Raw genomic sequence first — 23,951 nt, 5'->3', positions numbered from 1 at the left:
CCTGAACCTAGGAGGTGGAGGTTGAAGGGAGCAGAGATCGCGCCATTGCACATTGCCCTGGTGACAAGGTAAAAACTGTGAAACACAATATCAAAAAAAAAAAAAAAAAAAATAAATAAATAAATAAATAAAGACCACAGGGGCTGCTTTGAAAATTACTAACAAGTAATTTCACTGGACTTTAAATCAGTGAAAAAACAATGCAATTAAGTTTGCTATGGGGTTCCATCTGGTTATGTACTCTGTCAATTATTAATAAAACCAACTATCTTTTAGTTATGTTCTAGTTTGCTTTTTGCTGTGATATTTTCCATTAGTAATATTAATAAAATACACAAATCAAGAAATTTAAGAACTTGGTCAGGTTATGCATGTAGCTTTTATATTTAGTTTTTATATTTGGAATTGCAGTTGTACTGCTCCTACATCATATGACTTAGCATACTATTTTACATTTTTTTTCCAATTACATCTTACCATTCAAGTTGTATATGGAGAAGCGGTAAGAAAAGTTGGCCATGTTTGTTTCCTGGCGAAGAGGAGATCTTTTTACTGGTTCCGTGGGCTTGTCAGAATCCAAACTCTTTATAAAAAGAAAGTGTAATAGTCATATTAAATTCAGGTTTCAATAATATAAAAAAGATGAAGTTTTTTTTATGATTAAGTGAATTACCACACTATAATTAATAAAACCAAAGTTCTCCTAACTAATAGCCTTAAGGAAAAGTATAATTGGTTTTGACATTATTATTTTGGTTATACCTATTTCAATCTTTAGATATATGCTTTTTTTTTTTGTTGGAGACGAATCTCACCCTATAACCCAGGCTTAAGTGCCATGGCACAATCTTGGCTCACTGCAACCTCTGTCTCCCAGGTTCAGGCAATCCTCCCAGGTAGTTGGGACCATAGGCATGTGCCACCAGGCTCAGCCAATTTTTTATTTTTACTAGAGACAGGGTTTTCACCATGTTGACCAAGCTGGTTGCGAACTCCTGGCCTCAAGTCATCTGTCCATCTCAGTCTCCCTAAGTGATGGGATTACAGGCGTGAGCTACCATACCCGGCCTATGCTTACTTTTAAAGGCACCTGAGACTGTCACAGTTCAGAGTAAACATCTTTTCAAATATATTAAGTATAGTGACTGGCTTCATTTTATATACATGCACTAAAAAATAAGTGAGGCATATGAATATGGATATGGTAAGCTAAGAAATAGAAAGAAGGCCAGGTGCGGTGGCCAACGCCTGTAAACCCAGCACTTTGGGAGGCTGAGACGGGCCAATCACTTGAGGTCAGAAGTTACAGATCAGCTGGCCAACAGGGTGAAATCTTGTCTCTACTAAAAATACAAAAATTAGCTGGGTGCAATGGCGGGCACCTCCAATACCAGCTACTTGGGAGGCTGAAGCAGGAGAATCGCTTAAGCCTGGGAGGCGGAGGTTGCAGTGAGCTGAGATCCTGCCACTGCACTCCAGCCTTAAAAAAAAAAGAAAAAGAAACAGAAACCATAAAGAGAGTTTGAGAGTTCTGTTCTTTCTTTCCTCAGAAGTGTTTGGTTTAGGTCCAGGAAAGCCTCAATCTTTGCTATGAAGTACCCTGAAGATAAGGGACAGTTCTGGAATTTAAAATTAATAAGACCTAAGATTCACTAATTTTTTTTTAATGGAAAGTGATTACAACTTCAAACAATAATGAAATATTCTTATCTTTCTCCAGCTCTATCAACATGAGGGCAAACTAACCCAGCTACAGTGCCTGTGACAAACCTTGAATTATACTGTACACTTTGGGTAGGGTGACTCGTAAGTTATACTTTTAAGCTTAAATAATACTCTTTTCCTCTCTACCCTTTCTGCAGTAAGGAAAAAAGATATTTACAAAAGAGAAATTCAGAGAAAGGGCCAGTAGTTATTGTTTAATAGATTCACAAAATATGAGGACTGGTCTTTTAAAGCTTTATTTTCTATCCAAGGTAAGTACTGAATAAGCTTCAAATTGTAAAAGAATGCTGGATATTCTATTTGTTTATAACGCTGTCTTCCTTTTTTTGAGACAAGGTCATGCTCTGTTGCCCTGGCATGAAGTCTTTTAACCTTTTTAAAGGGGTTGCTGAGAATTTTATGAAAGCTATGAACTCTCTTCCAGCAAAAAATGCACAAACATACAAAATTTTATGAACTATTTTAGAAGACTGATCAACTACCTAAAACTTTAAAACTTAAACCTGTTTTAATTCTAAGTTGAAAATTCCACTACACTGAATACATGATATAGGTGCACAGATGACACTAATGAACTAAATAATGAAATAAACAAGAAACTTGAGGTTTTAGCCACAAATTTCCTAAGTCAAACATTTCTTGAAAACATCCCAAGTGTTATAAAGCAACACATTAGCAGTGAGTCACACTATGAAATGGTTTTAATCTTTTTTTTCTCTCTAAAGACAGATTTATATAATGAACAGTCACATCATTAGTGGCTCTTCACACTTTTTTTTTCTAAGCGGAGTCTCGCTCTGTCGCTAGGCTGGAGTGCAACGGCGCAATCTCGGCTCACTGCAACCTCCACCTCCCGGGTTCAAGTGATTCTCCTGCCTTAGCCCCCTGAATAGCTGGAACTACAGGCATGCACCACCACGCCCAGCTAGTTTTTGTATTTTTAGTAGAGATGGGATTTCACCATGTTGGCCAGGATGGTCTTGATCTCTTGACCTTGTGATCTGCATGTTTTGGCCTCCCAAAGTGCTGGGATTACAGGCATGAGCCACTGTGCCCAGCCTCTTCACACTTTTATGTCAGGCAACTTAAAATATAGGGGAAAGTATAAGGTACCTAACCAGTAGAAACACCCTCTTCAGGGGAGCATGATGTAGTTCCTACTCCATCCAGAGCCACTGGACCAATACCTACCTGCCTGTTCCCTTTTAGGCCCCTCCTCTCAAGTATGGACAATAAAGCCACCCCACAATCAAGAACACCCCACATGTCAGCTAGCCCTTGCATACTTTCCTCCATGCATTATCATTTTCTGTTTCTTCTTTGCTTCCTCTTTCTCTTCCAGCATAGAACTGCATAGCCTAGTGATAATCTCAAAAATCACCCTTTTTATAAATTAAGAATTGAACAGAAAGGGTTTGGCAACTACAGACATAAGACATGTCCGGTAAAAAATAATGTTACTTTTGATTAGAGATGAAGGGAATGATCCCTATGAAATCCTAGTAGGAATTGAAAATATTCTCCCCTGGCCAGGCACAATGGCTCATGCCAGTAATACCAGCACTTTGAGAGCCCGAGGTGGGTGGATCAGCTGAGGTCGGGAGTTTGAGATCAGCCTGGCCAACATGGTGAAGCCATGTCTCTACTGAAAATACAAAAATGAGCTGGGCATGGTGGCATATGCCTGTAATCCCAGCTACTTGGGAGGCTGAGGCAGGAGAATTGATTGAACCCAGGAGGCAGAGGTTGCAGTGAGCCGAGATCACACCACTGTACTCCAGCCAGGGCGACCAGAGTGAGATTCCGTCTCAAAAAAAGAAAACATTCTCCCCAAAATACAGTATTAACAGATTATGGTCACAAAGATGTCTGCCTTTCAAAATGATCTAGCAAGAATTACATGAAGAGTTTATCAGTTTGAATTCTAGACTGCTACAGAAATAAGCTGCTAGTACTTTAGTTTCCACCTTGCCCATCTTACTTTTCCTTTAGTTAAGGAATCTCATACCTATGCAATTTTACACAAATGTTCTTCCCAAAGACATTATTTATGGATAAATAAGTTTTGTTCTAATGTTCTCATTGCCATTAAGTTAAATTTATTTAATAAACATAACCATCTTCACATACTGAATATAATGTATTACTGGGGCAATAACAACAGTATCCTTTCATTCTAAAAAGTATGCTAGTTTAAAGGACAAAGTCACTCTTTGATTGAATAAAGCAAAATGAAAAAATTTTGCCACTGTTTTAAAATGCAGCCCAGAATGATATTTTGTCAGTATTCTGCAATCATGCCATAGAAAATATTTACATGGTAGGAAATTATTTATGGTGAACATGTATTCAAATTTACTAAGGTAACAGGGTTTGCTAAAAATTAGACTTTTGAATTTCAGGCTTTAGAATTTTTTAGCTATAATCTCATATTTATGAAACATATATTAAGTAACCCCTCTAGCTGAATAGAGCCTTTCTCACAAGTATTTTTTTAAACATCCTTAAAATAATCATAGATCTTAACATCTTCTGTTCTAGAATGATTTTATGATTTCATCTACTTGTCACTACTTTAAACATTTCTTTCTTTCTAGCAATATTTTAAAATTTAACTTATATCTATATCCTTTTCTGCACATTAAACTTTTAACACAATGATGACTTCAAATCCTCCATTTTTCAAGCACTATGTCCAACCTGAGTGAGTCTGTCTAGCTCCCCAAGCCAGGCACCAAACATTTTGTCCAGATCCTGATCTTCTTTGTCACTGTCTTCTTCTTCAGCACCATGATCAATTTCTTCATCTGATAGCTGCTCCATCTGAAATACAGATATTTGTGTATAACGAATAATAAGTTACAGGTCTAACTTGAAAAATTATGCCATATATGCTCTGATATGCATTATAAGCCTCTGGAGTCAAATCTTCAAAACTAGAAACTATATTCTTTTTTTTTTTTTGAGATGGAGTCTTGCTCTGTTGCTAGGCTGGAGCACACTGGTGCAATCTCGGCTCACTGCAACCTCCTCAAGCAATTATTCCACCTCAGCGTCCCGAGTAGCTGGGATCACATGTGCATGCCACCACACCCAGCTAATTTTTTGTATTTTTAGTAGAGACGGGGTTTCATCATGGTCTCGATCTCATGACCTCGTGATCCGCCTGCCAAGGCCTCCCAAAATGCTGGGATTACAGGTGTGAGACACTGCCCCTGGCCAGAAATTATATTCTAAAAGAAAATCATAAGTCATTAAAGGAGACAGTGATGACAAGTGAGTAGAAACAAAGAATAAAGTCTCAAATTTTTTAGGAAACTGTAAAAGAAAAGCCAACTGTATCAGATTATGGCCAGAATCACAAGTAACATTACTAAAGAAAATTAACAGAGCACTTCTTTCAATCAGCAGAGGGTATAACAGTAGAACAGCTCTCTCCACTACTAGATCCTAGGACACCCAAATACCACAAGGAAGCCATTTCAGAAGACTTCAATGCAGCAAGCTATTGTCCTGTTTATTCTGTAAACATCTGTTTAGATAACAGTTATGTATCCTGCAAAACCTTAGTCTAGCAAGTATTTAAGAGAAAATTTGACAAAACAAAAATATTAATCTAGTTTGGTTTCTCTCTCCATTCTACCCTCCTACCCTCCCTTTCAATCCCATTTGTCTTCCTTCTCTATCTTACTTCATCAGTACCAACAAAATCCAACGAGAAAACAGAATTGAAAACTTCTAAATTCAGATCCAAATCCTAGATGTGGTGACTTTTCAAATATAGTCCCTTGAAAAAAGAAATTATTTCCCTTTTCCCATTAATAAAATAGTGTGATATCTGACATGGAACTTGCACATTATTTCAGGAAGATGGAAAGAAAAATTACATAAAACCATGTAAGATCGATGACTGACGAATTTGATGAACATATAGATATAAAATATAAATACAATAATACAAACATTTCAATATTAAAGGCCCTGAGAAATCTTCAAATAAGCATTAGCTTTGCTTAAACCAGCCAGCATATTCTAAAATTAAAATTAAAATCAGACAGGCATGTTAGCATGAACTTGAAACAAATTAATTTTTTTTTTCAAGTTAGCAAATTATAACTCCTGGTTTGATGGCAGGTATCTTATGTTTCATAATATCATAGTTACTGACTAAAATCTGATAAAAATTTATTTCTAGAAGAAAAACCAGCATATTCCTAAGTTATCTGACCACAATCTCTTTTCCTTCAATTTCTGTCCCAAGGACACAATGAGTATCACTGTATGTTACATTAAATACTCTTGACTCACATTTCTAAAACACAAATTTTTATTATGGTGGATCTAGGCAATATTTGGAATATGGCCTGACAGTTGGTTTAAGCAATTCCTCTAAGATTACATAGTAGAGGGGCATACCATTAAAAAAGATATACCTAATCTTTAAACTTGATATACATATGCCATGGCGTGATGTGTCCCTTCCAAAATTCAAGTGCTACCAATGTGTGGGGCCTTAAAGAAGTGATTAGGCCATAAAGGCTCCTTCCTTATTAATGGTAGTAAGGATCTTATAAAAGAGGTTTCACGAAGCACTGGGTTACCTTGTTCTTCCACTCTTCTGCTATGTGAGAGCACATCCTCCCTGTGGAGGAAACAGCAACAAGCCCTCACCAAACGCCAAATGCCGGTGCTTTAATCTTGTACTTCCCAGCCTCCAGAACAGTAAGAAAATAAATTTCTTTTCTTATAAATTACCCAGTCTCAGGAATTTTATTGCAGCAGCATACATGGACTGATATCTTCGAAGCAGCAATCTACAAAATTATATATGGGATCCTTAAAGGTTAGGAGACAATGTAAGGAATCTATCTGATAAGGTGTCTTGAAGTTAAATTTTCTTTCTTTCTCTCTTTCTTTTCTTTCTTCTTTCTTTCTTTCTTCTTTTTTTTTGAAACAGAGTCTCACTCTGTCACCCAGGCTGGAGTGCAGTGGCGCGACCTTGGCTCACTGCAACCTCTGCCTCCTGGTTCAAGTGATTCTCCTGCCTCAGCCTCCCGAGTAGCTGGGACTACAGGCGCATGTCACCACGCCCCACTAATTTTTTGTATTTTTAGTAGATACAGGGTTTCACCATCTTGGCCAGGCTGGTCTTGAACTCCTGGCCTCGTGATCCACCTGCCTCAGCCTCCCAAAGTGCTGGGATTACAGGTGTGCGCCACCAAACCCGGCCATGAAGTTAAATTTTCAATCTTATTTCACCATATAAAATTTTGCAGAAAGGGTCAAATAACGTTGCAAAATTAAACTGAACTTAGTTTTCAGATGCTGAAAATAAGATCATATCTCATTTAATCATTTAAAGGAAATAATTTTCTAATTCTCCTAATACTGGGAAGAACCACAGCTAATTAATATCTCTAATAGAAACCGGTAATTTCCATTTTTTTTTTTTTTTTTTTTTTTGAGATGGAGTATCATCCTGTTGCCCATGCTGGAGTACAATGATGCAATCTCAGCTCACTGCAGCCTCCGCCTCCTGAGTTCAAATGATTCTCCTGCCTCAGTCTCCTAAGTAGCTGGAATTACAGGCACCCACCACCACACCCAGCTAATTTTTGTATTTTTAGTAGAGACGGGATTTCACCATGTTAGCCGGGATTGTCTCAAACTCCTGATCCTGTGATCCACCAGCCTCAGGCTCCCAAAGTGTAGGGATTACAGGCGTGAGCCACCACACCCAGCCTCCATTTCTTAATCTTTTTTTCACTCTAATCATATATAAATCAGGCCATTCTACCCTGGCAAATGAAAAAGGGATCTACCAATGTCCCAATTCATAAATCAGATTCTTAAAAAGGTTTAGTTTTTATAATTTGTGACAATATTTCTAAGATTTTATTCATTACTATCTAATTTATAGATCAATCTCAATAGAAACTTGGTATCAGAGTTCATTAAGTGATCTACCTATGAAAACATAAAATGTTAGTGAAAAGAAAAACATCATCTGACCAGATGACTTAATTACTCAAATAACTGCTAGTTTGAGAACACTCAGGAGCAGTAATAGCCAGTCTTCATAAAAAGGGTTAATAAGCATAATCTGGAATATACTTGCTTTTACTCCCTAATCTTTGAAACTGAATACATTGGAGTAACCCAGAAAATATCCTAGAAGGAATTCTGCTTTGAGATAGTAATACTTATTCTTAGTTACATTTTGTAGCTTTTAAGTACTTTTTGTTAAAAAAAAAAAAAGAGTTTCTATCTCATTGCTCAGTCTGGAGTGCAATGGCACAATCTTGGCTCACTGCAACTTCCACCTCCCAGGTTCAAGTGATTCTCCTGCCTCAACCTCCCGAGTAGCTGGGATTACAGGCATGTATCACCACTCCCAGCTAATTGTGCATTTTTAGTAGAGACAGAGTTTCTCCATGTTGGTCAGGCTGCTCTCCAATTCCTGACCTCAGGTGATCCACCCACCTCTGCCTCCCAAAGTGCTGGGATTACAGGCATGAGCCACCACACCCCACCTCTCTTAAGTACATTTAAAACAATTGGGCCTGCAGCATTGTTGTCTAACAGATACCATTACATCACTATTGGCAGAGACAGCAGCTTTAGTAACTTTAATGAGTATTTTAGGCAATAATACACAAAGCACTGGGTTTATGGTGACTATATTCTCCACAGTAAAAATTTGGTCACATGATAGAATATTTTTCTAGGTGACTCATCATCTGGAAAATCTGTGATGTATGAATATCATTAACACACCCTATGAGGAAGTTATAGTCAAAGAAGGCAGGGAGAGAATATTAGTCATAGGCCTCCATTAACCATTGTGATAGGTAGGCTATTATATCACTTCTATTTCATAAACAAGGAAAGCTAATGAGAGAAGGTAGCGAGCTCTAAGTGTTCTTGGAGAAGGGCTGAGAGGACAGCATTCCAAGTCTGCTGCTTCAAACACCTTTGATTTCAGTCATCTTACAGATAGGGCTTCCACACTGGATATCATTTAAACCGAGAGCTCAAATTTTTTTTAATGATTTAAAAAAAAAAAAAAAAAAAAAGAGGTTTAAATCCTGGACTTCTCTTCTGAGAACAGAGTGTAACTGCCCATAAGAAAATGCCATACTGGAAAAAATAAAACAACAAGAAAATAATTTTATAGGGCACATATAAAATAGTTCAAAATGAAGAATTATTTTACATTACAATGGAGCCAAAGACAACTACAGTCATGTGCTCATAATGTACAAATCAATGACAGACTGCTTATACAATGGTGGTCCCATAAATATTTTTACTGTACCTTTTCTAAGTTTAGATACCATTGTATTACTACTGTCTACAGTATTCAGTACAGTAACATGCTGTATAAGTTGTTGCGCAGGAGTAATAGGCTATACTCTATAGCCTAGGTGTGCAGTAGGCTATACCACCTAAAGGTTTGTATAAGTACAATCTTTCATGCTGGCACAACAATGAAATTGCTTAATGAAGCATTTCTCAGAAAATATCTTCATCATTAAATGACACGTGACTGTACAGACTCTGCATCCAAAGCTAGCGTTTTTTAAACTTTTTTTCTACTATTCAAACAAGCTATTTGGGTTTTCAAAATCCCTTTAAATATTTTCATTTATAGTTTTGTTTTTATCTACACTACTGCAGACTTAAGTAAAGGAAAATAAGGCTACAGAACAATGACAGAGAAACATAAAATTAACCGAAATTCTGAAGTAACTACTAAACATTAACCATTTATGTTACTTTTGCCAGTTCTGTTCTTTTTTCGATTTGTCCCCACATGGATTAATTAAAAAAAAAAATGGCCGGGTGCAGTGGCTCACACCTGTAATCCCAGCACTTTGGGAGGTCGAGGTGGATGGATCACCTAATGTCAGGAGTTCGAGACTAGCCTGTCCAACACAGTGAGACCCCCGTTTCTACTAAAAATACAAAAAATTAGTTGGGCATCGTGGCAGGCACCTGTAATCCCTGCTACTCAGGAGGCCGAGGCAGGAGAATCACTTGAACCCGGGAGGTGAAGGTTGCAGTGAGCCAAGATTGTGCCACTGCACTCCAGCCTGGGTGACAAGTGAAACTCCATCTCAGAAAAAGAAAACACAAAAAAAATCTTAAGAAACTTACGAAACTTTACCAAAAAAAGTAGGTTCCACAATATTTCTTAAAGAATTCACTCTAAAACACACTCTCCATTCTGTAAATGCTGACGCTGATGAATCTAATTCTCCGATTCCCCAATAAAGCATAATTTCCATTAGCCATATACATCAAATAAGGTGCCCCTAGACCTATTTTTATAGGCTTGGCACCGTCTTGGGTCAGCAAATCTAGTAGTAGAGAAATGCATTCCTGCTTGCCAACTCCTTGACATCCACACCCTACCCATCCTAAAAATCATTTGCATTATAATTGTTACACATCACCAAATAACACAATTCTTAACCTGAATTTTCTAAACATAATGCCACTACTAGAAACAATGACATCAGAAAATAATCCAACAGTCAACTGTCCCTCCAGTCAAAGATAAGAAAAATTAAGGAAAACAGAATTTATAAATCATTTAAAAAATAATAATTCGGATTTTAAAATGGATAGCTTCGAACAAAATGCTCTTCCTTAATGATATCCAAAAATAGGCCCAAGGAAACTATAATGCATACTAAAACAAATCCTGTTAAATTACTCTATGATTATAAGGTTAGGTACTTTGTGGGGGAATATATTGAAGTTTTACTTAAATTCCTGGCTCCATTACATGTAAGCAAAACTATGTCCTGAAAGAGTAAATGTATCCTACCACAAATAAAGTTTACTCCTCAAAGCACAGATATACTGAAGATAGAATTAAATCCAAAGTCATTCACAGATTGACAATGGCTTGTCCAATCCTAACTTCAGGGACCTCTCTTACCACCCTCCCCTTCCCCACCTCCCCACTTCTAGCAACACTGTCCTGCTTGCTAATCCTTGGAACAAAGACTTGCTCTAATGTCCAATATTTTCAATGCCAGATCCTTTAACTAGAACTCTCTCCTCCAGATAGCTGCATGGCTCACTCATCCAAGTCTGCTTAAATGACCATTCTATCAGAGTACGCCTTCCTTAATACTTCTGGTCTCTTGTTTGGTTTTATTTTTCTTCGCAGCACTTATCACCATCTGTCACATCATCTCTCTTCTTCCACTAGAAGGAAAGCTCCATAAGAGCAAGGACTTTGGTTTCCTTCTGTATCTACAATGCTTATGGTGCCTGGCTCATAGTAGGTGTCATTAAATATCTGCTGAATAAATGAGTATCTAACATACACATATAGTTAGATATATAAATATATAAAGGATGCACATTTTTTGAAAGGTCTCAAAAGAGCTAGTATGGCCAAAATCCACACAAAAAATCAATATAATAAAGGACTGAAATAAACATTAACAGTGTGCTATTCCTCAAGACCAGGTCCTTTATAAGGAACTCATTTAATCTCACAGTAACTCTGAGGCAGTTGTTACTCATTTATAAATGAAGAAAATTAGACTAAGAGAGATTAGGTAATTTTTCCCAAGCCTCACATCTAGTCGACAACAGTGTTAAGAATTCTGAACCCAAGTGCGTGACTTGTTCTGTTATCACTGGTTTTCAAACTACCTTCCAAATAGGTGCTTTTAGCAGCCACCATGTGCATAGTTTTTAGGGATGCTAAGACAAAACAAAATAAAACAACCCACACTTTTTATTCATTCATTCAACAAATATTTACTATGTAGCTACCACAGGCCAGCCACCATTCTGGGTAATAAGAATAAAACAACAAAACAAGTTAGATAAAGTCCCTTTCCTAGTGGATCCTTAGTCTGTTGGCATGAAAAATGACAGAGAGTCAGCTATAGAAATCTAAGGAAGAATGGGCAGAGAAAACAAGCAAAGACGAAGGTAGGAATAAGCCACGGGCATTCAATGCAAGGAAAGACTATACTATGGCTGGAGCCCCAGAGACCTAGTAAAAGAGTGGTAGAATCTGAAGTCAGAGAGGCAGACAGAGAACAGAGTAAGTTTACTAAAACTGTTAGGGTTTTATTCTATGTCCTTTCTTTATGTATAAGCAGGATCTTGGTATAACGGTATTAATGTTTTTTAGAAAGATCAAATTGCTTTATGGTGAACAGACTGTAAGGATGGAAAGAACTAGATGAGATCAAGAAGACTAATGCAATGGTCCTATTGAGAAATGACAAAGACCTCAACTAAGTTAATGAAGATGAACAACGGAGTTGAAGATGATGATGATGATAGCTAGTATTGATTGAGTAAATATGGATCTGGCATTATTTCAAGTGTAGCACATGTATTAATTCATTCAATCCTCAAAATAACCCTATAAAGTAGGTAGTATTAAGCCATTTACTGATGACACAGAGAAGGTACATAGTTTGCCATGGCTGCAGAGGCAGAATTCAAATTTAGGACAGTTACCACCACTAGCCAGATTCTTAACTATTGTATAATATTGTCTCTCTCTGAGATGAAATGAAGTAATATGGCCAAACTCAGGATACTTTTCTGCAGTAAAGCCAAAAGAACTTAATAAAAAACTAAATGGGGGGAAGAGGGCAAAGAAAAGAGAAATCAAGGATAATGCCTAGATTTCTGGTTTCAGTTAAGTGGGTGGTGGTAACATCCACGAACACTAGTGAGATTCTGTTTTGAAGACAGAGTAGTGATGTCTAGCAAACATCCAACTAGGAAAACTACAAGGAAGGATTAAGACTCAGCTGATAAGAAGGCTTAGTTTAATCTTTATTATTTTGAAACCACTTTACAGAAAAATCACAGAATATAGCTAATAATGATTTACTATTTTAAACTCATTTACATGTACTCTATTCATGAAAAATAGAAATAATGGGAGAATGATCTACCATTGCTTACACACTGGTTGGTTTCATTTTACCATTAACAGTAAATAATTGTGCCCAATTATTACAGGTTAAAACCTGTATAAAGTAAGCTCCACTACGCATAATGAAGCTATCTATTCAGCACACTTTTGTATGAAACAATATTATTCCTGCTAAATTTTCCAGGAAGTTATTTATTCAAGCCTATTTTCCTATTAACCTTCCTCTCAGGAGATATTTTGGTTACTATTTGATATCCTCATTGTAAAACTAAATGGTGATTATCAAGAAGGTTGAGCTTCCATTAGGGCTTAAAAATTTGATCAAATACTTTACATATAGGGCAATTATAAAGGGCAAAGGACAAAGTGTATATTTGTGAGAATGTCATGAGATTGACTTAAAGAGAACTAAAGTGCGACCTTGAAAGCCAAGCCTATTTTTTTTTTTTTTTGCCTGAAGCAACTGGATTCTCTTTTTAAGTGATGTGGTCACCTGGGCTGGAGTGCAGTGGTACTAACACATCTCAATGAAGCCTGGACGTCTAGGCTCAGGCAATTCTCCTATCTCAGCCCCCCAAGTAGCTGGGACTACAGGCATGCACAACCACACCTGGCTAATCTTTTGTACTTTTTTGTAGAAACAGGATTTCTCCCAGTTGCCTAGGCTGGTCCTGAACTTCTAAGGCTCAGGCAATCCTCTGGCCTTGGTCTCCCAAAGTGCTGAGACTGCAGATGTGAGACACCGCACCCGGCTGACAACTGGATTCTTAAGCATAGAAATTAAAGGGTTAGGGGCAGAAATGGCATTTTATCAAAGAATATAACTGTATATAGAGTTTTTACATGCCTGTAATCCAGTACTTTGGGAGGCTGAGGCAGGTGGCTCACTCGAGGCCAGGAGTTCAAGACCAGCCTGGCCAACATGGCAAAACCCCATCTCTAATAAAAATACAAAAAAATTAGGGTGTGTGGTGGCACATGCCTGTAATCCCAGCTACTCAGGAGGCTGAGGCATAAGAATTCTTTGAATCTGGGAGGTGAAGGCTGCAGTGTGCAGAGATTGTGCCACTGCACTCCAGCCTGAGGGACCGTGAGACTCTGTTACAAAAACAAAACAAAACAAAAACCTTTTTTTTTTTTTTTTTTTTTCTGAGATGGAGTCTCACTCTTGCCGCCTAGGCTGGAGTGCAATGGTGCAATCTTGGCTCACTGCAACCTCCGCCTCCTGGGTTCAGGTGACTCTCCTGCCTCAGCCTCCCAAGTAGCTGGGACTACAGGCATGCACCACCATACCCAGCTAATTTTGTATTTTTAGAAGAGACGGGGTTTCGCCATGTTGGCCACATTGGTCTCAAACTCCTGACCTCAGGTGATCTGCCCACCTCGGCCTCCCAAATTGTTGGGATTACAGGTGTGAGCCACTGCGCCCGGCCAAAGTTTTTAGAGCAGGAAACGACCATTAGAAGGCTACTGCAGATATCAGGTAGAGATACTTCACAAAATTGAAGTCCTGGGCAAATATACAACTTACACAAATCACATATTAGAGTAGCAAGAATGTCACATGGCATATAGTCAGGTTGCCATATTTATTACTGAGCTCTTTTTTTTACTGTTAATAATTTAAAAAAATTGCTTTTTGCAAAAATAAGTATTCCATACTTAAAATCACATGAAAACTCTCTGATACAGGAGAGCAGAGTGCTATCAGAGCCATTTCCGTGGGTCTAGAGCACTCAATGTTCCAAAGACACAAGAGAAGCTTTGATTTCATTGAACATTCATGGTACATCTACTATATGCCAGACACTGGGGGAACAGAGATGAACATGACAATCTCTGTCCTCAAGGAACATATAATCTAGTAGGGGACAGACAAGGAAACCAACAATGATGAAACACTCTGTAAAGTGCTATAAAAGAAGTATGTTAAGTAAGCGTAGTTTAACTCAGTTTGAGAAGAGAGGAACATGGTGATGCTTCAGTGAAGACCTAAAGAGTGAATGTGTAAGAAAAAGGAGAATGTTTTTAGGCAGAGGAACCAACATATACAATGGTATAAAGGTGTAAGAAAGACATGTTAGAACTCGAAGTGACTTAGCATTTCTGAAGCATAAGATGGGTGGTATAGACACATGGAAAATAAGGCTAGAGTGGAGGAAGGGGCAAAATCCTAAGCCATACCAAAAACTTTGAACTTTATCCTCAGGGCAAAGTTATTCCAATTGTGGTTTGTTGATGACCTGCATCAAAATTACCTGGGTGCATCTTTTAAAGTCAGTTTTAAAATGGCCCACCCAAGATCTACTGAATACTAATGTCAAGAGGATGGGCTATTTTCAACAAGTTACCCAGGGTATTGCTTATACCCACTTAAGTTTAACAAATAAAGTATAAACAACTATGTTGTTTAATAATTACTGGGAACTCTCGCAAGACAATAAGTAATGCCATTTTGTATAACTACAATTTGGTTAAAGGCAAATGTGGACTCCTTAAATGAGTACTAGAATGAGTACTCCTTAAAACCATAAGGAAATTAGGCAGCATGAGGATCCATCATTAATACACCCCAATTACTCCTCTTCCATTACCACAGTCCCATGCTTCCTCTCACAGTTATTAATTTACAAATAAATTTTAGTTCTTTATGTCCAGTTATGTTTCAGTAGCTTTCTCACAAAAATGGTTTTAGAAACACCTTCTATGCTGTTCTAACCTGAAAAATAATTCTAAAGAAAAACATACACTAGAGAAAGGGGCAGGAGGGGGATGAACACTTCCATGTTCAAGGAGTACCCCCAACTGTGCAAGTTACAACTATTGCAAAACAAAAGCAAGAGGAAGGAAACCTAAATCAGACAAGAGAAACAAACAAACAAAAATGTTAAATTTAGTAATGCACAAAAAGAGGAAGAGGATTCATCAAAAGGAGGATGGAGGAAGTCGGAACAGAGAAGGAAAAGGAAAGAAGTAGGACACTCATAATGTAAAATGGAAAGAAAACTGTAGGGGATTACTTATCAGATGGGGCAGTGCCTGGTATGTTTGGTTTGTTTCTCTCATGATCTACAACTACATTATTTTAACACAGGACCTTTAGTTCGCTATGAACAAAGTGCTATCATTTATAAATTGCCCAAATGGAGACTGGGTATTTAATAAAGTGTCTGGGAAGTTTTAAAAATGAATTTGTATGGCCAGGCATGGTGGCTCACACCTGTAATCCCAGCACTTTGGGAAGCCAAGGTGGGCAGATTGCTTGAGCCCAGAAGTTTGAGACCAGCCTAGGCAACATGGCAAGACCTCATCTCTTAAAAAAAAAATAAAGAAAATTGTAGGCTGGGCACAGTGGTGCATGCCTGTAATCCCAGCACTTTAGGAGGCAGGGGTGGGCGGATCATGAGGTCAACAGATTGAAACCATCCTGGCCAACATGGTGAAACCCTGTCTCTACAAAAATTAGCTGGGCATGGTGGTACATACCACATGCCAAACACTCACTGGTCTAGAAGTTCAGGATACAGCTATAAATATGACAGTGAGGGACCTGTTGACATTGAACTTACATTCTAGTCAAGGGAGACAAATATAAAACAACAAAAAAGATAGTGATGGCCAGGCTCACACCTGTAATCCCAACACTTTAGGAGGCCGAGGAGAAGGGATCAAAAGGCCAGGAGATCGAGACCATCTTGGCCAGCATGGTGAAACCCCGTCTCCACTAAAACACAAAGAGCTAGCCGGGCATGGTGGTGCACGCCTGTTTTCCCAACTACTTGTGAGGCTGAGGCAGGGGATACGCTTGAACCTGGGAGGCAGACGTTGCAGTGAGCCAAGATCATGCCACTGCACTCCAGCCTGGAGACAGAGCAAGACTGTGTCTCAAAAAAAGAAAAAAAAAAAGTGACAAGTATGGTGATAATTAGGGTGAGGATAACGAGTAGGTAGCTGCTTTGGATTTGATCAACAGAGCAAGCCTGAGTTGTGATATTTAAGCTGAGATACTAATGACAAGAAAGAATCAGACATGCAAAGATCAGAGAGAAGAGTACTTCAGATAGAGGGTACAGATTTGGGAAGGAGCAGATCATGCAAGGATTTGTAAACAAAGAGTTTGGATTTTTTTTTTTTTTTTTAGGGGATTTTATACTAAAGAAGTCCTCTTGAGGGTAATAAGAAGTCATCTCTTACCAAAGGCTGTAGTAGAGGTAAGGACCATTCATAAAGAGGCCAGAGGGCTAAAAGAATAGAAATGGGAAAAAGGATGCTCTGCAGGACAGCAGACGGTATCCTCCAGGGTGGCATTCCCCAGGCAATTTAGACATTTTCTTCCAGGGTCACTGAAACTAGAAAAATAACTCTCAAGTCTGGGATGCGAGCCCAAATGCCTGCAGGGGTCAGGCAGCCAATATACATACTGGTGGTACTCGTCACATATAAACCAATAGGGAGTGGTGAGGTCTGAGAACTGTGACAGCACACCTCAGCTAAAAAGACAAAATTTTTTTTTCAAGTTTATTCTGGAATTAGATAGTGGTGAAGGTCGCATGACTTTGTGAATATAATAAAACTCACTGAGTGTACACTTTAAAAGGGTAAATGTTTGGGAGGCAGGGGCAGGAGGATTGCTTGAGCCCAGGAGTTTGAAACCAGCCTGGGCAACATAGCAAGATTCTGTCTCTGTTAAAAATAAATTTTAAAAAAGAGTAAATATTATGTATTATATCTCAATTAAAAAAAAAAAACCTAAAAGTTTAAGTGCTGTGCTAAACAAGAGAAGAGTTAGATACCACTTCCTCTGAGAAGTCCATGAACTTTGTACCTCTCTATGGCATTTATAGCTAATCAGCTTTGTATTATGCGGTGGTTTGTGCACTTGCCTTATCACCCTCCACACCCAACTAGATTGCAAGCTCTGGAAAGAGACAGGCCACAGAGTTCTCATTTTTCACCCCAGAGCAACTACCACAGAAATACATTCTTTCTTGATCCAAATTTTGACTTTTTTTCTGTCGTATATTTCTAATTTAAGATGACTCAAAGCTAAATGTATATTTCTTTAAAAAAAAAAATAGTGACCAATTTATCTGGTTCTAATTTAAAGAAATATTAATCAAAACAAACCAACACATTCCAAAATTAATTTTCCTATCGATAGAGGAATGATTAAAAAAAATCAGCAAATTCTGCATTGCACTTTAGCTTCAGAAGAATATTTTAATAATATTTCTATAAGGCTATTTCAAGGCATATGATTTGATTCAACAGCTGTGTTAATAATGACTCTCTAGTAAAAATTAACACATGACTATTAGTAAGGGTTCTTGCACCTGAAAGAAACCTAACTCAAACCAGTTCTAGACAAGGAATCTATTCAAAGTATAATTATCCGTACATTTGTCATAATGTCTGTCTTCTCAACTTCTTTCATCTCCTTTTCTCTTCCAAGGTTTCATTCCAAATTCTCTTACCTACTTTACATTTCCATTTTTCATATCTTTGCTGTCTCCCCATTTTAATCCATGAATTCTCTTTCAGCATCCATTAAAAAAGCTACTCCCAATTCCGACATATGAAAAACCAAAATCCACACAGTTGCTAAAAGAGACTTTAAGAATCTGCTGGTGTGGTGGCTCACACCTATATTCACAGCACTTTGGGAGGCCAAGGCGGGTGGATCACAAGGTCAAGATATCAAGACGATCCCGGCCAACATGGTGAAACATTGTCTCTACTAAAAATGCAAAGAAATTTATCTGGGTGTAATGGCGTGCACCTGTAGTCCAGCTACTTGGGAGGCTGAGGCAGGAAAATCACCTGAACCCGGGAGGTGGAGGTTGCAGTGCGCCGAGATCACACCACTGCATTCCAGCCTGGGCAACAGGGCGAGAGTCTGTCTCAAAAAAAAAAAAAAAAAAAAAAAGTAATAATAGTAATTAAGCAGAATATGGGCCGGGCATGGTGGCTCAAATCTATAACCGCAACATTTTGGGAGGCCCAAGCCGGCGGATCGCTTGAGGTCAGAAGTTTGAGACCAGCCTGGCCAACATGATGAAACCCTATCTCTACTAAAAATACATAATTTAGCCAGGTATGGTGGTGCACGCCTGTGGTCCTAGCTATTTGGGAGGCTGAGGCAGGAGAACTGCATGAACCTGGGAGGCAGAGATTGCAGTGAGCCGATATTGCGCCACTGCACTCCAGCCTGGGCAACAGAGCAAGACTCTGTCTCAAAAACAAAAACAAAAATACAGAAATTCTCCCTCCAGGTTTGTATGCCCTAACATTTTATTCCAGCGGGAGTAAGAAATCCAACCAGAAATGAACATTAATGAGACACAAATGGAAACAGATAGGATTTAACAGTCAAAAATTGCCTTGGGTGACAAGAATAGTCTAAAAAGTTACTGGAATTTTTGGAATGAGTTTGTTGGGTATTTAAACAATACATGCTAAACATCCCTTAACATTTTAACACAAATTCTGGTTAGTAAGAAATCTCAAATAGGTAAGTCTTTCATTTTTATGTTCTAAGTTTGAATGAGTAAAAACACACTTTCATTATCTTACACAACTGAAAGGTTAGTTTAAGAAACAGTTTGCCAGATCTCCCTAGTTATCTAGGACTAAACAAGGAGTCAGGAGATCTGAAATTCTTGTCTTAACTCTGCCACTAACCAGCTAGAACTTTGGGTTAAATCATTTAAATCTTTAGCTCTCATTTTCTTAATCTGAAAAAAAAAGTGGAGGGGGGGGGAAGGGAGAGAAATAGATGAACTAGTTGATACCAAAGATTTCCTCCACTCCTCCAACCCATTCTTGTCTGAATTTCTACTATTTAATTACTGACTTCCCTCTCAATTTCTTCCTATTTATCAATCTTTTCTCTCCAATCTTTTGTTTTGTTTTGTTTTCCAAGTCTCAGGACGGGCACAATGGCTCATGCCTATAAACCCTACCACTTTGGGAGGCTGAGGTGGATGGGTCACTTGAGGTAAGGGGTTCAAGCAGCCTGGCCAACGTGGTGAAACACCCTCTCTACTAAAAATACAAAAATTAGCCGGGCGTGGTGGTGGACACCTATAATCCCAGCTACTCAGGAGGCCAAGGCAGGAGAACAGCTTGAGCCTGGGAGGCGGAGGTTGCAGTCAGCCACGTCTGTCGCCCAGGCTAGAGTGCAGTGGCATGATCTCAGCTCACTGCACCCACCACCTCCCAGGTTCAAGTGATTCTCCTGCCTCGGCCTCCAGAGTAGCTGGGATTACAGATCCGCCACCAGACCTGGCTTATTTTTGTATTTTTAATAGAGACAAGTTTCACCATGTTGGCCAGGCTGGTCTCAAACTCCTGGCCTCAAGTGATCACCTGCCTTGGCCTCCCAAAGTGCTGGGATTGTAGGTGTGAGCTATCACACCTGGACCTCTCTCTAATCTCAATTCCAGAGTAAGGTATCTGCTGCCAGCTATTCTTTTACTCATATTACTTAAGAAAGGGAAGAGTTTAGGGAGCCGGCTTTCTCACCTTCACAGTCCAAACCCAGCCCCACCTCCACAGTCCAAACCTAGCCACTGCTATCTCTGATTTGCCCTAGTTCAAATGAAGTCTCAGGAGTTTAGAAACTGCTTCGAGTGGCTGGGCATGGTAGCTCACGCCTGTAATCCCAGCACTTTAGGAGGCCAAGGAAGGTGGATCACCTGAGGTCAGGAGTTTGTGACCAATCTGGCCAACATGGTGAAACTCCGTCTCTACTAAAAAAATACAAAAATTAGCCGGGTATGATAGCAGGTGTCTGTAATTCCAGCTACTCGGGAGGCTGAGGCAGGAGAACTGCTTGAACCGGAGAGGGGAGTTTGCAGTAACCCGGCACAGTGCCACTGCACTCCAGCCTGGGTGACAGAGCGAGACTCCATCTCAAAAAATTAAAAAAAGAAATTGTTTAGAGTGCTTTGACTTCTAACTTAATACTTGTAGGGTTTTGTTTTGTTTTGTTTTTGTATTTTTGGTTTTACTCTCAGTGTATTCACTTGTTTGAATAGTTAATATGGTCATGGTTATGAGAGAGAATTAAATTTGACTTAGTGTACAACAAAATATGGATTCCAGGAAGCTTAAAGGGTAGCTACCAGTGACACAATGAGAAATATCCCCCTAGGGTGGGCGTGTTGCACATCTAAAATTTGCTTTTCATTTAACAATCTTAAAAATCCACATCAATTCCACATTCTGCTTCATATAATACAAATTAGAATATAAAGTGTTTAAAACTAAAGCTTCAGAATAATATTGCCATATTTATTATGTGGTTTTGCATTCCCAATCTTTCCCTCCCAACCCCCAACCCTGTATGCATGTGTACATACACTCTGAGGGGAACTAAGAGTATAGTACTCCAGTTTTGAAAAAGTAGGAAAGTGGATGGTATCATCTCCATCATATTATAATGAGGAAACTTATGTTCACAGTATCAAAGAAAAGACTAAAAATATTTTATAGTTACTTATAATTATCTTATTAACCTCTCAATAAAATTTAAGCAAATCTTTAAAAACCTGTAATTTCACTAATCTACAATTTAAAAAGCCATTAACAGTACATAGCCATTGCAAGTTCTGGTTAGACAGTATGCTGTGTAAAAAGAGAAGGGAGTTTTCAAAATATCAGTGATTCTAATCTTGCCACATTGGCTAAAACTAATAATGGTCAGGCAGTTTCAAGTTTAGTGCCCTGTTTTTGATCACAGCTAAAAGGTTGACATGAATGGCCTCATATCCACAATATGCTACAATGAAGACATTCTGGTTACACTGTATCATTCCACAGATAGCTAAACTGGCAGAAATGGCTAACTTGGTGTCTTTTATTGTGTCACTGTTTGGTATGCACTGCCAGTTGAAGAAAATGAACTTCATTCTGCTAAGAACTGGGGCTGTCTGGTTATTAGACCACTTGAGTTGGAATCCCAACTCAAACTCTGAGTAGCTCCATGATCTTACCTACACAGGAACAAGCATATAAATTATATCCAACTTCTCAGAAACCATGCAAGCAAGAGAGTGGAGGGAAACATTTAAAGCGTTGAGAGAAAAAAAATCAACCTAGAATTCTGTACCTGGCAAAAAGTAAAGGAAAAATACTTTCTCAGACAAACAATAATTGCAGGAATTTGTTGCCAGTAGAAGCGCTTTGCAAGAAATATTAAAATAAGTTCATTAGAAAGAAGGAAAATGATATAGTTAAAACACGCAAACTGGCACAAAGAAAGGAAGAGCATCAAAGAAGAAATAGTTCATATCCAAGTCGTGCACCAAGAAAAAAAAAAAAAAGAAGAAATCAGTGAAGGTATAACTTTTACTGTTCTTAAATGATCTAAAGATAAGTTTGTTCAAAATAATAATGTCAATGATATATGTGATTAGGTACGCTTATGTTTGCTTACATATCAGTAAATTACAGCAATGATTCAAAAGACAGGAGGGAGGAATTCATATTTTGTTATAAAGTACCCACACTATACCCATGAAATGGTACAGTATTACCTGATAGTGGACTTTAATTAGTTTTAAATGTATATTGCAAAGTCTAGGGTGATCACTAAAAAAAAGTAAGAGAAGTACAACTGATACACTAAGAAAGGAGAGAAAACTGAATCATATAAAATGCTCAATTAAAAGGCAGAAAAAGAAAAGAATACAAAATGGAATCAAAGAACAAGGGTAAGAAATAGCAAATGGTAATACATATGGCAGATATTAATCCAATTATATTAATAATCACTGTGAACATCAACAGTCTAAACGCATCAATTAAAAGAGATTGCTAGCAAGGCATGATGGCTCATGCCTGTAATCCCAGCATTTTGGCGAGGTCAAGGCAGGCAGATTACTTACGGTCAGGAGTTCGAGAACAGCCTGACCAACATGGTGAAACGCCATCTCTACTAAAAATACAAAAATTAGCCAGGTTTGGTGGTGTGTGCCTGTAATTCCAGCTACTTGGAAGGCTTGAACCCAGGAGATGGAGGGTGCAGTGAGCTGAGGTCACACTACTGCACTCCCGTCTGGACAACAGGGTGACACTGTATCTCCAAAAAAAAAAAAGTCAAAGTGGATCAAAAAACAAGACCCAACTCTATGTTGTCTGCAAGAAGCACACTTTAATACAGACACACATAGATGAAAAGTAAACCAATGGAGAAAAATATGCCATCCTAACAACACTAATCAAAAGAAAGCAAGAGTAGCTATCTTAATTTCAGACACAGCAGACTTTAAAGGAAGGAAAGTTATCAGGGATAAAGAAGGGTATTACATAATGATAAAGGGTCAGGTCTCCAAGATAACATTACATCCTGAATGCATATGTACCTACCAACAGAGCATCAAACTATGCAAGGCGAAAAAATTTTTAAAAAGACAGCAAATAAAGAAATGAATCTACTATCATAACTGGAGACTTGAATATCCTTCTATCAGAAATGGACAGATTTAGCAGGCAAAAAATCAGGAAAGCTATAGTTGAATTCAACAACACCATCGATCAGCTGGATATAACTGACATCTACAGGCTAATTCATCCAAGAACAGAATATTCTTCTCAAGCTCACACTTAACATACTCCAAGACATCACATTCTGGACCATAAAACAATCATTAACAAATGTAAAAGAATAGAAACTGTATATAATGTCTGCTCTCAGACCACAATGTAACTAAACTAGAAATCAATAACAAATATAATTGGAAAAAGTCTCAAAATACATGAGATTACACAACACATTCTTAAATAACACATGGGTCAAAGAGGAAATCTCAAAATAAATTTTAAGAATATTTTAAACAAAATGAAAATGAAAACACAAAAGCAATTGCTTAGAGGGAAAGTTATAGCACTGAATGCCTGCATTAGAAAAGAGGACCTAAAATCAACAATCTAAGTTTCTACCTTGGAAATCTACAACAAGAACAAATTAAATCCTAAATAAGCAGAAGAAAAGAGTAAGAATCTTAGCAAAAATCAATGAAACTGAAGGCAGGAAATCAAGAGAGAAAAATCAAAACCAAAGCTGGTTCTTAAAAAAATAAAATAAATCAATAAAATTGATAAGCTTCTAGGTAGGTTAACTAAGAAAAAAACAGAGACTACAAATTACCAATATCAGAAATGAACAAAGGCACATAACTACAGATCGTACAGACATTAAAAGGAAAATAAAAGAATACTATAAGGTAGGGCACAGTGGTACACGCTTGCAGTCCCAGCACTTTGGGAGGACAAGGTGGGCAGATCACTTGAG

The 23,951-nt window shown here is 38.1% G+C and overlaps 1 protein-coding gene across 1 annotated transcript in view; it reads right to left on the bottom strand.

Annotated features, from left to right (window-relative positions):
- RAPH1 (Ras association (RalGDS/AF-6) and pleckstrin homology domains 1) overlaps positions 1–23,951 on the bottom strand; it is a 93,814-nt gene that overhangs the window by 54,811 nt on the left and 15,052 nt on the right. Inside the window, exons 2-3 of the mRNA XM_032278804.1 lie at positions 4,426–4,548; positions 478–583 (exon numbers count right to left, since the gene is read on the bottom strand). Coding sequence (XP_032134695.1) covers positions 478–583; positions 4,426–4,548 — 229 coding nt within the window. The remainder of the gene's footprint in view (positions 1–477; positions 584–4,425; positions 4,549–23,951) is intronic.

Source organism: Sapajus apella, unplaced genomic scaffold, assembly GCF_009761245.1.
Source record: "Sapajus apella isolate SASKATOON/1434 unplaced genomic scaffold, GSC_monkey_1.0 scaffold10, whole genome shotgun sequence".
NCBI lineage: Eukaryota > Metazoa > Chordata > Mammalia > Primates > Cebidae > Sapajus > Sapajus apella.
This window is presented reverse-complemented; position numbering and strand designations above follow the sequence as displayed.